Genomic DNA, 16,907 nt, shown 5'->3' with positions numbered 1-16,907 from the left:
ACATAGCAAATTACTAGTGCTCCCTAACCTTTTTAAATTGCTAACACTGTTGTAATCTGTAATTACAGAAATCAGTGTGAGAATTGTGGCACAGTATAATTATCTTTCCTGATACTTTATTGCTGTATGAATTATTAATCAAAATCAGTCTTGTATAGTATTTGCAGCAACTGAGAAGAATAATCTATAATTAAATTTCGTTGTTTCTATTTTTGTGCTGGTGTTTTATGATGTTGTAATTGATAATTAATTGGTTAAAAATTCACACAATTCTTGGGAGTTTCATATGACTATGACTGCTCAGTATTCAGCATTTATTAATTGAATAATGGGCTCACTGAAGAGACCTTTGTATATAGTCTGCTGTCATTACAATGAGCTCTCAAAAATGGTGAATTAATCATTAGGCCTTTCAATAGTTTCTTTTTAAAGGAAAGCAGTGACATTATAATCATATCCTTTGTTGTTATAGCTATAATTGAGAGATCGTAATAACCAATTATAAGCATGGTCATTTTAGGAGCTCTGAAGTGTCAGTTATTGATAACTTTCTTTAAAAACAAAATGTTGATTACACAGAACAAGTCTTCATAGAAAAAATATTAGGAGATGGGGAAGGAAGCTTGGAAAATTATTTTCCTCCCACTTGCCACTTAAAAACAGTGCATGTTTATCCCTAAAAACTGTCAAGTCTGATGTGCTTCTGCTGCCAATTGTCAGAAGTAGAAGCTGCTCTCAACTTTTTTTCATTATTTGATCATCATTCTCCCCATTTTTTATGAGTACCTTTTGCTAAATTGTTAGGAGGGAAAAAAATAGAAAACATCAGAACAAAAGAGCATTTTTTCACGTTCTCTGCCTGAATTGAACAGAAATGCTGTGAGACGTTTACGTGCAAATCTGCAATGCAGACTCCAGCTACTGCTGACCAAAAAGCCTTAGATGTGTTCAAGCTGGCCACTTTAAACTGTTCCTAAGATTCTTTCTTCTGCTGTTAGTGAAGCTGATTGAGAGAATGTGAACTGGAACTAGAAATACTCCCAGTTCAGTATTGATCCTCTCTTAACACAATAAGGAGAAAATCGGGAGTCACCTTGCGTAGCAGGACATAAAATGTGATCTCCAGTTTATGCTTCCAAGCAAAACCTGTGGTTTATTTTACACCAGGTCAGGTACTGCAATTCCTAAATGAGGAATCACAGTGTTACCTGTTGGCTTCCCTATTAAAATGTAGCATTAGAGGCATAATGAGGAGATGCCAATAAGCCTTTCTAGGCCTTTGCAGTTAAATTGTTGGGAGTCCTCTGCACACTGTTGTGGATGTGGTGTCCTGTTTACATTGCCTAGGGTACAAGGAGGAGCATGAGATGATGCCTTTAGGCCCCTCTTTCCCCCTGTCCTTGCTGGTGGTTTGCCATGGACAAGCTACAAAGATGCTTCTTCTGCAGTTTATACACCTTTTATGAGTTGAATTTAGCACCATATGGCTTCTCATGTCCTAAACCAGCTGCTCTTCTGGAGCTGTTGGGAGTGGGAGTCCCTGGTGTCAGTAATTTTTGGACAGATGCTTTCTGCTGCTTGCCTTCAACAACTTGGTCCCACACAACTTCAGTTTGAGACAGCAGAGTACCAGGCAGCATGTCCATTTTGCTGTCTCCTGCAGCTGGGGACACAGGGGGAGGATGTCTAGGAAGCAGTAGATTTAGTGTTTCATCTGTGTTGACATCCATCAAATAATTAGTTTCTTTGTTTTGCTGTGGTTAGTACGTCAGGAAGGATGGATAATGCAAGCACATTTGTTCTTGGACAGTGGAATATTATCTCTGGAATATTGGACAGTGGAATATACATGCTGCAGCATGTAAATATTCATCCCATGTAAACTTGTACTCTCAGTAATGTGGCTCTGGATATTTTTATTAGGAGTAACTAATCCTTTTACATATGTGGGGAATTCTTTGCCCACTAACATGCAGCAGTGGTCAGCTGTACATATGGTTTATTGCAGTGACTGTGAGATCTCTCAAGGAAAAACTAAACTACCATCCTGCTGTGAGGATGGGGTACTATTTTTGGTCAGGTATCACAGCCTCCCCAGACAACCTGTTCTTCAGTTTTTCCTTATATCCACTCTAAACATCTGTTGTTTCAAATTGTTCCCAGTGTCTGGCACTTCCCATGATCTTGTCATTGACCGTGCAGAAGGAGTGTCAGGCTACTGTGAGGACCCTGTATGTATACCCAGGCAGTCTGCCATCCAAGAATTAAGTGTTCCCTACCTTACTGTAGCTCCAGAGATCAGAGAATCTCGGGCATGTTGAACAGCATGACCACAGCCAGATGTAAGCCAGTTTCTGGAGAAATTTCAGTGCTAACCTGCTGAAAATTGTCCCTGAATTCCTCCTCTGTTGAATACAGTTTATCCTAAGTGATTTCCAGTCTGATGCAACTTCTCAGCTTATGACATCTGAATTTCTCTAAGAGCCATTTCTAAAGGTTTTGTCAAAGAATTTCTGAAAGTCAGCACTAATTACCACGTACCAGTGTTCCTCACTGCTAATTTGACACACTTCAGGAATTCTAGTAGAGCCCATCAGAGACATGACTTACCCTTGCAGAAGCCATGCTGCTTTGTCACGACAATAACTTGCCTGGTTAAGTGCTCTGTAGCTCTGCCATGATAGGGATTTACCTTTTCACATAATTACCCCAATTCTGATACAGGACTTTCTGGTGTGTCTTGATAAGATTTTTCTCTCCCCTCACATTTCCCTTTAAAAACAGACACCACATTGCCTGTGCTCCAGTCTTGTGAGGCAGGAGCTGGTTTTTTTGTGATAGGTGATGTATTTTTGGTAACTGCTCAGTCAACATTGTTTATGCATTCCTGGAGAGTTTTGGATGAGCGCCAGCCAGTACAGACAATGTGCTGCAAACCAGAGTGATCTGGATGTTCCATGAGCAACATTTTTGGTCTCCTGAGGTTTTGTATGCTTCCTCCATGCTGCCCATGCAGAAGGGTTTGGTGGGATCTTTCACCCATCACCATGGAAGGAACATGTAAGCAACCTTTCAGTTCACTTCGTTGCAGTTGATGGCCTTTACCAGCAACTTTTTTGGCTCGGTTTCAATGGTGCTTTCCTTGCCCACAATAGTTCATGCCAGTTTCTGGAAACTTTTGTTTCACAGAGGTTTTTTCTGGCAGCATGGTGACCTATATGCAAACAAATGCACAGTATGTTCTTTTGAGCCAGAGAAAGGCTTGCTAAGACATTCTCTTTTCGGTTTGAAGAAATACCAAGTGTGTAGCAATGATTTCCATGAATAAGGTTCTGCAAACTCAGCATAATACTGAATTCAGCAAAAAATTATGCAGTTTGAATTAACACTGTGTAAAAGGCTTGGAGCCCAGCTTGCCTCAGAGTTCAGAGATAATACCAGATCCCTGGGTCTTTTTATTCTAAGGAGAGGGGGAAAAAAGAATTCTGCTAATTTTCCTGCTACTACATGGCAAAGTCCTATAGTGACCTTTTCTCTTTGCCCTCTAAACCCTTTCTCTGTGAAAATGAACAATATACTTCCCAGTGAAGGGTTTCACCATCTTGCACCTTTCCTGCAGGATAAAGCCCTCTTGGAGAGGAAACACCTCACGTCTGGAGGTCATGTGGTCGATGGCAGATCGTGGAAAAGGAAAGACTGTAAATCAGTCTTGTTGAAACATTAAAAGCTGATTAATAGGTGGTCCTGAGCTGTGGCCCAGCCACGGTTTCCCTGTGCGCAATGCAGGGCTCGGGGTGCTTCCTAGAGCGGTCAGGGGCACGGGCAGCGGGAAGTCCGTGGAAGGCTGAGATTGCAGCTGCTGGGCAGGACTTCCACATGGATTCTCAGTGGCTGTGGGAAGGCAAATGGCATGGATCCACCTTCAGGAAGCCCCTGGAGTCACAGCAGTAGCCTTGGGAAAGTATGATGGTATAAGCAGCTGGGTGGAGGTCCTTCCCGGGAGCACAGGTAGGGATCCACTGGAGCTCGTGGTGCAGTTTAGAGCCCCAGCACCTCAGGACTGCACCGGTCAGGGTTCCTAGCAGAGAAGGCAGGCTTGCTCACCACTGGGGAAATACACCATGGTATTTTCAGCACTTCACAGCACATGCAGCAATTTTTTTAAAAAAATACACTTGATGAGAGCTGTAGTTAAAAAGTGAGAAATTACTAATTAGTAACCAAGTAATTCGGGGTTTGATTCACATAAATTGCACTATTACTGTAAGAGAGGATTGCAATTTCAGGCTAGCTGGGGTTTGGTGTGTTTTTTCTAAGGCACTGAAAATATAATTGATGTTCTGTTCATTATCTGCTAGGTTTCGGGTTTCTTGTCCTTTTTTTTGTCATCTGAGATATTACAGGCATAAGACATGCCTGGAAAATAAAGGGAAAAAAGCCTACTGCTTTCCCCTTTGCATTGTCATTTGCAACTCTCAGATTTTCCCACTAGATTGTTCTTGTAAACTGTTTCATTTCACAGCACGCAAGAGTGACCACTTAGAACTTCATTATAGTGCTAGTTAGCATGAGAGTTTAGTTGTACAGAAAGCTGTGAATGAGATGAGCTAAGTGTCATTTTCTCTTTTACCTTGGTAGAGTGCTAATAACATGATTGCTGTCAGTTCTTCTCATTAGTCTCAATTTATACAGAGAATTATTCTTTTTTTCTTCTGGTTAAGAGATCCAGCTGGTATAACTCATCCCCAAGTGTCTCCCTCCCCTGCCTGTATGCAGATCAATTAGCAGCTTTCTATCTTCTTCGTAGATGTTAAGTTGTTGAAGGGCTAATCTGTGTTGGTTGGTTGGGGTTTTTTTCTGTTCATGTAAGCATTTCAGCTGAGTGCTCAGAAGTGTAGCATGAGTCAGCATAAAGATTGAAAATACCAGAAAAAGAGAATCTGTAAGCCTTCCATTAAGACTTCCAGAAACATTACAGTTTTGCACTGTTGGTAAAAATACCTATTTTGTACAGAGTCATCATAGCCACTGACTTAAAAATACTCATATAAAGGTGGGAAAATGAGGTTACCATTGAGAAGTTTAGTCAATAAATGTAACGAGTGTGTCGTTTTAAGTCCATTCTTGTCTAGATTATTAGTGTCTTTCAAATGGCACTGTAGAAAAATGGTAACCTAGTTTGAACTCGCAGCAAGAGAAATAGATTGAAGTCATGTTGTGTCTAGTGATGTGCCTGTATATTGCAGTAGCAAAAGAGAATGCTGCAACAATACACATTAAAAAGTAGCAGAGGAGGAATTTTGCTTTTACTTGATACAGTAGTTAGATATTTACAATGCAGCAGTACTGTTCCAAAGCACCATCGTCTTACCCTTAGCCCTTGATGCCTCTGAAATTTACCTCTCAGAGGCAGTTGTTGTTCTCAATTAGGATAAATAATTCCTTAAAAATACTGTGCATTTGGACAGCTTTCCCTCCAACAGCAGATAGAGTAATATGTACAGATAATGCTTTTCCCCATGTAAGCCTGAATACAAGCAGGTTTGATTCGGGATAGTCTGTTCAGTCACAGCACAGGCTTTTACATCTTCCCACACAGAGAAGCTGAAATGGGAAAATAATGCAAAGAGGATTCGGTCTAATGCTGGGGAAGGTATTTTGGGTAAATTGATTACTTCAATGTGTTCAAGTGCAAAGGGGGTTCATGCAGTGTGGGGTACTGGGGGGAGCTGTTTTCCTCCACCATCACCACTGCAAATCCAGTCACCGTGTTCAGAGGTTTTACCAGTTCTACTTGTGGCAGAAAATGTAGAACATCAGACAGAGAATTTCCCTGACTCAGACAGTAATAATGGGTGTGAGATGGGTGCCTGACATCATTCCAGCATCTGCTCTGCTGTCAGAAGGGAAAGACCTGCAGGCAGGAGTAGCCTTGGCACCCATGTGCTGCCTGGGGCTGGACATCCATTCAGTTCACAGGATTTTATTTGGGTCTGTGGGTCTGGGATTCAGGAGGATCTACTCTTCTGTAAATGGTGTTAAGCCACTTATGAAGGTGTGTTGCTTTAGCTGTACATGGAAACAGATTTCTTCTGGAGCTGCTAAATATCTTTCTCTCCCTCTTAAGGCTTAAAATTATGATTAAGAAATTGAGTTGCTGTAGTTAGTGACTTGTCTTCGTCAGGTACAGTTGACCTTGCCTTTTACTTGAGCCAAGGTCTACGGTGTGACTGTATAGTGCTACCTGTCAGCTGGAGGATAGACTTGGGGGTTTGAAGGGTTTTTCCCTTTGTTCTGAAAATAACAGAGGCAAGCACAAAGACCTTTCCTTCACCATTAGAAAACCCAACAGTCACTCTAACTTTTTTTTTTCCAAAATCTTCTAAAATTTCCAGTGTCCCCATGTTATTTCTGTTACTAAATTGGAAATTGGAGATGCATAGTAGGTGGTTGAAGAAAAGTACTTTGCAGTCTGTCTAAACCCTATTTTGGTTTTGAGGGGGGATGTTGGTGGGGCAAGTAGGTAATCCAAGCAAGGCAGGATGAAATCTGGTGGCATCAAACCAGTATCAACCACAGTATCTTTCCCTGGGAACATCCTTGGATTTAAGGATTAATCCGTCTTGGCTGGGGTCTTGAGGTATTGGGATATGGGGCTGAATCTCACCATACTGCATTCACCCGGGGACCGTGCCGCTCCTCACCACCTTGTTTGTGCTTTGTCCTCCCTTGTCTCCTGCAGGGTGTGAACGGCATGTCTGTGGATGAGAAGACTGACTCCCCCATGTATGTGTATGAGTCAACGGTGCACTGTACCAATATTCTCCTCTGCTTAAATGACCAGCGGAAGCAGGACATTCTCTGTGACGTGACGCTGATCGTGGAGGGGAAGGAGTTCCGTGCCCACCGGGCTGTGCTGGCTGCCTGCAGCGAGTACTTCTTGCAGGCCTTGGTTGGGCAGACGGAAAATGACCTGGTGGTCAGCCTGCCAGAAGAGGTACAGTATGTCACCATGCCCCCCTCCGTAACAACGTTCCCCTGCCTCCCACGTGGGGACAAAAACCTCTGTGGTCTGCTGGGGTGGCCAAAGGGAGGGTGGCACAGGTGTCAGTGGTCGCCCCAGCACGGCTCAGGATGTGCTTTTTGTGTTTGGGTGGGTTGCAAATCAGTGAAGGATGGACATGTTCACACCAGGCCAGTCTTATGATGAGGTCAAAGTTTTAAGATGCTTCAGCTCGCCTTAGTCACTGCTGCTGAAGGAGTTGTACCCAGACATTTCATTACCATAGCCTCGTTCAGGGCAGTATTAGGACCCTCATATTCCTCTGCTCTTCTTAGACAGGAAATTTGAAAGGAGTGATGTGATAGCTACATGGCAGGTTATTGTTGAAAAATCATTTGAGCTGTCATGTTGTTGGGAGTTTCATTGCTGTCCATCCCTCTCTGGCAGCTCTTATCTTTATTCCACTTCTTACCCCTCTCCTGTACTTCATTCTGACTGGCTTCCTCACAGCCCCCCTCATCAAGATTTTGGGATTTAACCGTGTTTTCCACCGAGAAACCATGAACACAGTCTGTCAGAAAGCAGAGGTTTTGTCATGCAGCGTGGCTCCCACAGCAGGAAGCCCAGGGACGTAGAAAACACATACCTCACTGGAAAGTTTGCTTTATTTTATCACAGAATCTCACTGGCTGGCTTCCACCCCCACTGTAATTTCCTCACAGCCGTAGAGCCGTGACAGCACAGCTACTGTAGGGTGTGCCGGTGGCTTTGCTGCCCACAGAGGGGAGGTGCATGCCTGATGGCCAGGGCTGCCATCACCTGCTGCCTCAGCACTGCCTGCCCGGTGTCTCCAGCTGGGAAGGGTGGCATGAGAAGGGTGGCAATGTACCTGGGGCATAGCAAAGCAGTTGCTCAGGGGGAGGATATTCTGGCATAGGGAAGGTGTTTCACCATAATTTGTTTAGTGCCCTTGAAGAGGCATGGTGTGTTTTTAAATGATGACAGGTCCCAAAGTGTCACACATAATTTTTCCCTCTCTGGTTCAGCTCTCCAGAGACTTCAGCAGCATTGCAATGTTGTCACAGCACAAGTTGGAGTGCACTAGAAGTAGTCACTGGCTGTGACTTCATGAGTCCTGACACTGAGTATTACTCATGAAGGCACTTCAACCCAGACATTTTGCATAGGAGTTTAGAGGTATTGCAGACGCCGCACTAGGATGCACACTTTGACTATGCAGTGTCCACTAATAATTTCCAGTGGAAGAATCAAGTCTCAATCAGTGTTGCAAGGCTTTCTCACCACAAAGCAAGGGTAGGAACAGAGAGGTGACAAAACATGCCCAAAGGTGCACAGGAGACCATCAGTGCTCTTCTATGAAGCCTTAGTGAAACCTCTGTGTATAGTTCAGGTCCTGTTACATAAAGAAAAGTAATTGAAATTCAAATAAACATGTAGAACAGTGACTGAAATGTTCAGAAGAATGATCTTGGCCTAAAGGAGGCAAAAAAAGGACCATGGCAGGTTCATACTGCAGGTGTGACAGCTGAGATGTGCTGCAGCTCCAGTTAGACAGAGGAGCTGATACACCTGTGAGGAGGAATTTCTCTTTAATGCTAAAAGACACTCTTGGTTCAAGCGTTGATTGGTTTCAACTGGCTTTCAGTAAAATTAGATTTGAAATTAGAAGATTTCTAATTCCAGCCCCAGTGGGGTACTGAGCTGCAGGCCAGTGGAGGGATCATGATGTGCCTGCACTTGGTCACCCAGTCTTACGTTAATATGACACTAAATATTTAAAATTCAAAGGTTTGTCTTTCTGTGTGCTTTGTATGAGATGCTGTCTGAGAAAAAAATCCTCCAGTTCAACCATAAATTATTTTTATTTAAGTGAATCCCCTTTGAATAAATGAAGTATTGGAGTTTTACATTTTAGAATGTATCTCAATGAAAGATCAAAAACATTTTGAGATTTAGGGTTACACTGGCTGCTTTTATGGCTCCAGTGAAGCTCATGGAGCTGCAGAAGTAGTGAATCTAGCTCTTAAGGTTTTTCCAAGAACCCTGAAATTTTCATGCCTTACTAAGACCACCACTGCTATTTTGCTACATGCTTCTATTTACCAAAGTTTACTTGTACAGGTATTTTCCGCATGCAAATTAATTGGTGCTAAACACATTGAATCCTGATTTTCTTGGTGGCTGCTTTACTGAAATAGCTGTGTTTGAGGTGGTCAACTAAATAATTTCCTCACAAAAGCTAGTCACTTGGGATAAGGAGAGCTGCCTGATGCACCTCACTATTTCTCAGTTAGTCCTTGATTAAGATGCACATCTCTGCTGCTGGTGTTGCTCACTGCACAGTGCTGGGCGCTTTGGAAGGTGCCCGTGCAGAGATATGGGAAGTGCCTCCAACAGCATCAGAGCTCCCTGCAAGAGGAACTGAAACACTCCTGGTTTTTAAAGGCTGATAAAGCAGAGGAAACACCATTTTAGTTTTATTGCACTTAAAGATGTTAGCAGGGTCATCTTTGGTTCACAAGCTAAGGATGCTTCCTAAGGATGCTGCTGTTTTCAGTCTGTGGTCTGCAGAGCTCCAGCAGCAGTGAGTTATTTGTTAAGGTACCTGTGAAAACTGACTTACTCTGACACGTAGGGGGTTATTCCTCCAGTGGAAAAATTTCAAACAAAAGTTGAAAATTAATACCCTGAGCGACTACTTTTTTCATGCTTAGAGACAATTTATGTTGCTGTATAATATTATAGAAAAACAGATACTGAAAATAATTTTTAAATATATCACCACTGTTCAAAACTTTTCCAAAGGTGACAATTGCTCATAAATTCACAGAGTTATTTTTAGGTAAACCACACAAACACTGTATTTTAAATATGAGCGTAGTTTGAAAACTGCTGAAGTATGTTGTGGAGAAAGAGCATGGTTGTTACTATTATTTCTCAAAGGTTTGATGTTGGAGCTGGATAAAGCTATATATATAAAGCTTTTACATTCATGTTATGTTAGTGTGAGGAAGCTTAACATCAAAGTAAAGAACTTATTTCTGATTATTCAAAGCAGTAAATCTGCCTCTGAAGTCTAAACTGCTGACTTCTTTCTTATTTCATAGCATGCTGGGGTCATTTTGTTAATCTGGCATCCAGACATTGTTAACTGTTGTCTAGCTAAACGGGGAACAGATGTTTTTTACATCATTTCTTGTTTATATCCAGTTACAAGCGAGAGCAGTCTTTATAACACACCAGTCTTTTCAGTAGGGAGACATTGTGCACACACAGAATTAGGACCAGTTGGATTTAGAGGGTTTTAAACCACTGCAAAACCTTGTGTTAGACATTTCAGGTTAGTTCAAGCATGTCTTAACATGTCTCAGTTCAAACTTTTCCTTAATCAACTTAAACAAAGTTGATACGGAGCTAATTCTGCACTGATTGAAGAGTTTATGGAAATTCTTTTGTGCTGGCCTTGGTAATTTGATTTTGTACCACACCTTTTGTTAAGGCAACATATTTCAGTGTGTAGACAAGCTGCACAGAACAGCTGCATAATAGCAAGGGCTCAGATGTGACCGTGGTGTGTGAACTATCAGCCTCAGAACAAGTTAGAGAAGTTGAGTGTTTCAGCTGCCTACAGCTAATAAAAGAGGGCCCCATTAGCTCTAAACTTGTATGTTTTTTTCTTCATTTGCAGTTTTGCCAAACAACTAGAACCTTGCCTGCTTTTATCCGGGGTATTTTTCAGCAATTAATGCCATTTTCCTCTAGCAGGTGCCACTAAACACAATCCAGAATTAGTACTTTCAAAGAACTGAGTTTGAAGCTGTAAAGTTGGTTATTCACTCCATACCCCTAACTGTTGTTTTGTTTTATTTAATCACAAAAAACTGGTCTTCCTTCCTCTAACAAGGCACTTAATTAAGTTTTTAATTTATGATAAGAAGTTAAATGGCACTTATGAGGCTTTTTAAATGGTTTCCACTTCCCATCCAGATTACAAAAAAAGGTGTGATGGAGAGAGACACGGCTGTCAGCCAGGGGTACTGTAGGTCATGCCAATATTAGCTGGCAGCAGGCCGTTATCCAATTAACATTGCTTCATCGCTGCAAGTAATAGCTCTCGAGTAGATGATTGAGTCATTCATGCTGTAGTGGTACTCAACTTTACTTGAGAAGGAGCCAGTGCTTCATCGAATGGGCTTTTTATTTGCTATTATTACCTGCCTAACTCTGCTAATGGAAATGCACAGTGAGTCTGCATGGGCAAGCTGAAAGCTGGGCACTGGACAGGGGAGCATCATCTGTGCAAACACCTTATTCACTTGGTCTTTTGAAAGCTGAGGATGCAGTTAAATGGTGAAAAGACAGAAATGGAAACAGCAACAAGTAAAACTCCTCAGTGGCATTAGATTCCTACAGGTTAGAAACAGAAATTCTCAAACTTGCCTGCATATTTTTGATTTGGGGGCTTACATTTGAAAAAAACTTTCACCATCCGTGAGAGAACCAAATGCCTTCTTCTCAGATGAAGCTAAACAAAGGTCTTCTGAAACATCAGACCAAGCTTTCTTTAGCACTGGTCTGATACCAGCCTTTGTGTTCTTTTAGAAACTTACTTCTCCAATAGATTGGTTAGTTTTACCTGTAGCCCTCAAATTTCTTGAATCCCTTTCAGAATGGTGACCTTTTTTAGTGCAATGAACTGTCTGCTGGGAATGTTCTCTTCCAAAAGGATTAAACTGAGCTGTCTGTGGTGTCCAAGTCTTCCAAGAGCAAAAGGAAAGCAGCATCTCTTTTAGGATGAGTTTGTGGGATTTATCCACACAGCTCTTTCCTTTGCTGTTAAGAGAATGATGTTCAAAGTAGATGTAAGCACACACCAAAGGCTGAATTCCTCCACCTTCTCTCTTCTTCACTGCTGCAGAACCTGCCTTTACCTCACAGGGTCTAGTCCTGTGAAATTTGTCAACTGCTTCTTCGGTTGGTGTGGGTTAACTCCCTCACACGGTTGGTTAAGCTTTGCAGGGAGAAAGGCAGGACAGGACCTCGAATTTGGGATTCAAGCCTGGCAAAAGCTGAGTGTGTTGGAAGGCAAAGGCGTGCAGCAGCACTCTGGGTGGGACTGAGCCAGGCATCTAACATTAGCATTGCTGGTAGCTGACAGGGAGGAGAAATACTGGCAGCTGCTAAACATCCATGCCAACCTGCCAGCCTGAGGGAAAAACCCTGGGAATTAGCCAATGAGAGATGATTGCAACGAGGAGAAAATCAAAGGCAGGATGCAGGAGGTCAACTCTTATATACCCTGCTGGCTAAAGGCACTTACTATTCCTTTTTCTCTCTCCAGAAATAAACAGTGTTCTCTTACTTTGTCTTTTTCCTTTCTTTGTATTCTTTGTATGTATAAATATAGTATCTTTGAAGCGTATAGGGACTGAGCTGGGAGTGCTCTGAACAGGAGCATAGAGTGAAAGAGGTGATAAATGGGGAAAAGAGGAGCAAGAGGGCAAGAAGTTTATTTCCCAGCTGGAGGGATGTTTTACACAGTAGGGAACAACAAAAGACCCTTTTTCATTGGCACCCTGGAGATATATTAGGAGTAGCTAAGGTTAGCTCTCAGAGAATGGAAAGCAGTAATATGGATTTCTCTTTACGTGGCTGCATTGGCCATTGATGTTCCTCACAGATTGCAGCACTGGCCAGAATTATTTCTGCTTTGGCTCAGGAGGTGGCAAGAACCTGAAAGCCATTATTCCCTTCATCTGCAGAGTTTTTTGTAGTGCCAAAGTAACCAGTTATGTCCGTCAGGCTTCAAACTTACTTATGCTTCAACCTTACCTCAGGAATGCCTCTTCAGTCAGTCCATATGGATAGAAGGTTGGGTCTTTGGTTTTCTAAATTCCTCCCAGGGAGTGTGTTACTTTTTGTGCTGCCCCACAGTGCCGACACTGACCGCACAGAGGGATGACTGGAGGCTGCAGCTCTGTAGTGAGAGTAAAATTGAGCATTTGGGTACTCTTTGCAGTCTGACATGACAGGATACTAATTCAGGAGAAACTATGAGACAGAATTGGATGTTGTTTTATGTGTGTTGCTTATGTAGCACAGTACAAGGTGCAAGCGATGTACATTCTAGCAGGTGAGCAATAAAATAGAAATGAGATCTTCAAGATGTGATATGAAATTCCATCCATGTATCACTGCAAAAACTTCCAGCACTGCTTGATTTTTCATCCCTCAAGCGTGATGAAGAAACTAGCCACATACTTTTCATTCCTCATAGTGTAACTTCCATTATTTTCTGATGAGGGCTGTATTACTATTCATAACATTCTCTGATCTTTTCAGGTGGAGAAAAGCAAAATACATCTATGTTGTGGTGAGGGCTAGGCTTCAAAAAGCAAAACAGAAGTCATGTATACATGCATGTTAAGTAGAGAAAATCTTGCAATAGCTCCTTTCCCTCCCTTTGTTAGTAGCTGTACAATTTATTTATTTATTCAAGTAGGCATATAAAAGTGTACTGTTTAAGGGGATAGGGAGATGAATACATAGAACAAAATTCACCATTTCAGTAAGTGGACTCAAATTTGTTGCCTTTGTTAGATTCCTGCCTGCCATTACTGTTCAATTGGGCTGATTGACTGTGACTGCAATTGCTAGTGAAAAGGCAGTTTGCTGCATGGAAACTTTCTTGGTCAAATATAACAAACATGATCTAAAATGTAAAAGATACCTTGAATAGTAAGTCCTCTGTTAAGGGCATGAGAAAAAGCAATAAGAATTTTTAACAGGAGGTGGGTTGGTTTTGTTTGTTGTGTTTGGGGGGTTTTTTAGGTTTTTTTTGTTTGTTTGTTTGTTTTTATTTGCTGTGTTCAAATATATATGAATGAAAATGAGATGGCTGAGCTATGACTGTGCCTCAGATCTGAGTACTCTGGCCCTGCAGACTGAAAGATCTCTCCCTCTCCTCCCCCTCCACTTACAGTTTTCTTACTTTTGCTTTATCTCTTATCTAAAAATCCCTTTCAAGTTCTTTAAAGACTTCAAACCAGGTATCTGCTCTTTTCGAGTCCAGAAATACAGGCTGGGCATTTGACTAAACAGACAGGTAAGGTCCAGTGAAGGCACCTGTCAGCTTCACAGCATCAGGCACCACAATCTGTAAGGTACTTTCTGATTACAGGACCAAGTTTTGTTCCCAAGATCCCCCCCAAAAAATAAGAGTTCAATCTTCATACAGCACTTTCTGACAAGGATTCCTTGGTGAATATTGTCAGACTGACTTTTTCTCAGCTACTGGTGAAATTGAGCATGTTATGGGTTGGAATATGCTATGTATTCAAATAATGCATTGTAGCAGTTAAAAAACATTAAGCCTAGGAAGTATGGTTCAATTTGGAAGTGAAGAATGGGCTTTAGGTGAGCAGAAGGCAATTGAATCCTACTAGGATTTGGGAATGAGATGCTTTTTTTGAGTTTTACAGGGTTGGGTTTTTTTACAGGAAGATGTAGACACAAACATTCTGTTAAATCTGATGCAAACTGAAGAGCAAAGTGGTTGGTTTATTCCAGGATTTTTGTGCTGTAATGAATTTTCATCTGTCCCATTTGGCAAGAGACAGCCAGAAAACACCTCTGAGTCCCAGTGCAGTCTAGCACTACTAAAAGCCTTATCCTTGGGCACTTTATTTACTTCAGTAAAATTAATAAATGGGAGCAGATGTAGCTGGTCAAACTACAGATCTAGCCCATGCTTGGTTTGTTTAAAAAAGTGAATTTTAATTTCTCTGAAAGTGCTTGAGAGGAGGTTTGTTTGGTTGTTTAAAGACTTAAATGAAAAGAAAATATCAGGCACCTCTCTAGGAAGCATGTTGTAAATTACTGGGGAAGGATATCAAGAGAGCTACTGGCAGTTGTTTTGAAGCCAGATTAAAATCAACTGAAAAGTTTGGCATGAGTTTTTAGTAACAAACTCTTCAATGATATATGTATGAATGCACATTGTTTCACAGCTGTAAGGCAAATGGCCTTTGAGAGTGACAAAATTTCGACACCCCTTTAAGAAATTTGGTGCTCAATACTGGTATAGTTCAGTGGAATTCAATGTCCTAAAAGAAGATAGATCAGATTTGCTAATCAACCTTTCTGTCTCTCTCTTTGTTTAATCTGACCTTCTAAGGGTTGATAACTTCAAAGTGTGCATTAAACTGTAAGTTTAATGTTCCCCTCAGACTTTAAGTCTGTTTCCCTCAACAAAAGTAGTTGATTTTTTTTATTTATTTATTTACATAGTGGACATTCTCCACATTGTGGAGAAAGTTAACTTGCAATTGAAATGGTACCCTGTTCCTTGCTGGAGGTCCACAGTCAAAATAACCATAGCTTAACTGAGAATGGCAGAAAACTGCAATACTAAAACTTTCAGTAAAACCAAAATATAAACATGGTGTCACCAAACAGCTGGAATTGAGAGGTATGAGCTCTGAAATTAGATTTCTGAGGTCTCTTATGACCAAATGAAATACTGTCGTCGCACATGCTGGAGTTGATGCATCAGATGGGAATTAAAGCACAGGTCTGTGCATCAGGTCAGTGATGATTAAATCACCTTGTGTGAACCACTCAGCAGTGTTTACCTCTCTGTAAATGCTCTGGTTCACATTACCTCACATGGAGGTGAACAAACTGACCCACAGCTGGCACAGCTGCTGGTCCTGGACCAGCCCACATACCTGACCCAGAGCTTCCAGCTTATCAGTCCTCAGCCAGTTTCAGTCTCATTTTCTTCCCTCTGTATAAGGCACTGAGGAGCTTGTTGGGCTAGCTGCAGCATTTCTCAGGATGATCAGGTTAGGATGGAGCTGCTCACCTTACCTGGGTGACTGGTCCTGAGTGACAGATGGGGTCTGCTCTGTGTCCTCTGCCTGTTCTTCTTGCATCACTCCTGAGGTCCTGTACACTGCCATTGACAACTGCTGAAACTACCACATCCAAGAGGAAAGTAGTTTTGGAGGCATGGACCAGATCAAAACAAGCCTGTGAATTGCTACAGGCTTCCTGTCTCTCATCAGAAGACTGGGGCACTTTGAGGATGCTTAATTGGGAAATTTTCCTTAAGTGACAGCGGTTGCAGACCGTCCCATATATCCCAAACAACAGGTGAGCAGGTTCCTAGCAAGACTTAATCTCTTCTGAAGAGAGCTAATCATTCTTGGCAAATGGGAGCTGTAGGTTTTCAGGACATCAAAAACAGACCATCTTTCTTTTAGTGTTGAAGAAACCATATTTAGTTGAATATATATTGCACCTGGTCCACACAATTCCCTGCAGCAGCTGCTCATCATTTTAGAGCAACACTTCAGAGAAATGGAAGTGTACAAACTTACTGTAAGGATAGCAGAGAGATTTGGCAAGTGTGAGGCAGGCTGGATTCACGAGTGCTGCTCTGTTCTCAGTGCTTCCTTCTGTTCCTGCAGTGTCAGATGTCCTTCCCAAAGACAAGGCTGAGGTGGGTTTATGTGGGTAGTAAAAGAGAAGGGAGACCACCTAAATAAATGAATTGGCCCAGAAAGGGACCCGAACAGGGCTAACAGTTCAAAGATGTGTGGGCATCCAGTATATTGTACTTCAAACACATGGTAACACTCTGCTTGAAATTTGCTTGCTTCAAGCTGTGATAGGACCAAATTCCCTCATCTCTGCATACATCTCTTTATATTCCCAGAATGGGTGGGAGTGCAGTCTATGTTAATGTTTCAAGGTTTAGAAAGCAGATCAGAAATAAAAAGGATTGTCCATTCAAACTTTACCAGTACAGTTCTTAGTTTCTGGAAAAAATAACTTCTGATCAATTGGTCCTGGGTTTTTGAGACTGTCATCTAGGAAG

The 16,907-nt window shown here is 41.8% G+C and overlaps 1 protein-coding gene across 1 annotated transcript in view; it reads left to right on the top strand.

Moving 5' to 3' along the window:
- Positions 1–6,754: 6,754 nt before the first annotated feature.
- Positions 6,755–16,907, top strand: part of BACH2 (BTB domain and CNC homolog 2) — a 42,662-nt gene continuing 32,509 nt past the window's right edge. The window contains exon 1 of the mRNA XM_062488675.1: positions 6,755–6,997. Coding sequence (XP_062344659.1) covers positions 6,755–6,997 — 243 coding nt within the window. The remainder of the gene's footprint in view (positions 6,998–16,907) is intronic.

This window comes from Cinclus cinclus, chromosome 3 (assembly GCF_963662255.1).
Source record: "Cinclus cinclus chromosome 3, bCinCin1.1, whole genome shotgun sequence".
Lineage (NCBI taxonomy): Eukaryota > Metazoa > Chordata > Aves > Passeriformes > Cinclidae > Cinclus > Cinclus cinclus.
This window is presented reverse-complemented; position numbering and strand designations above follow the sequence as displayed.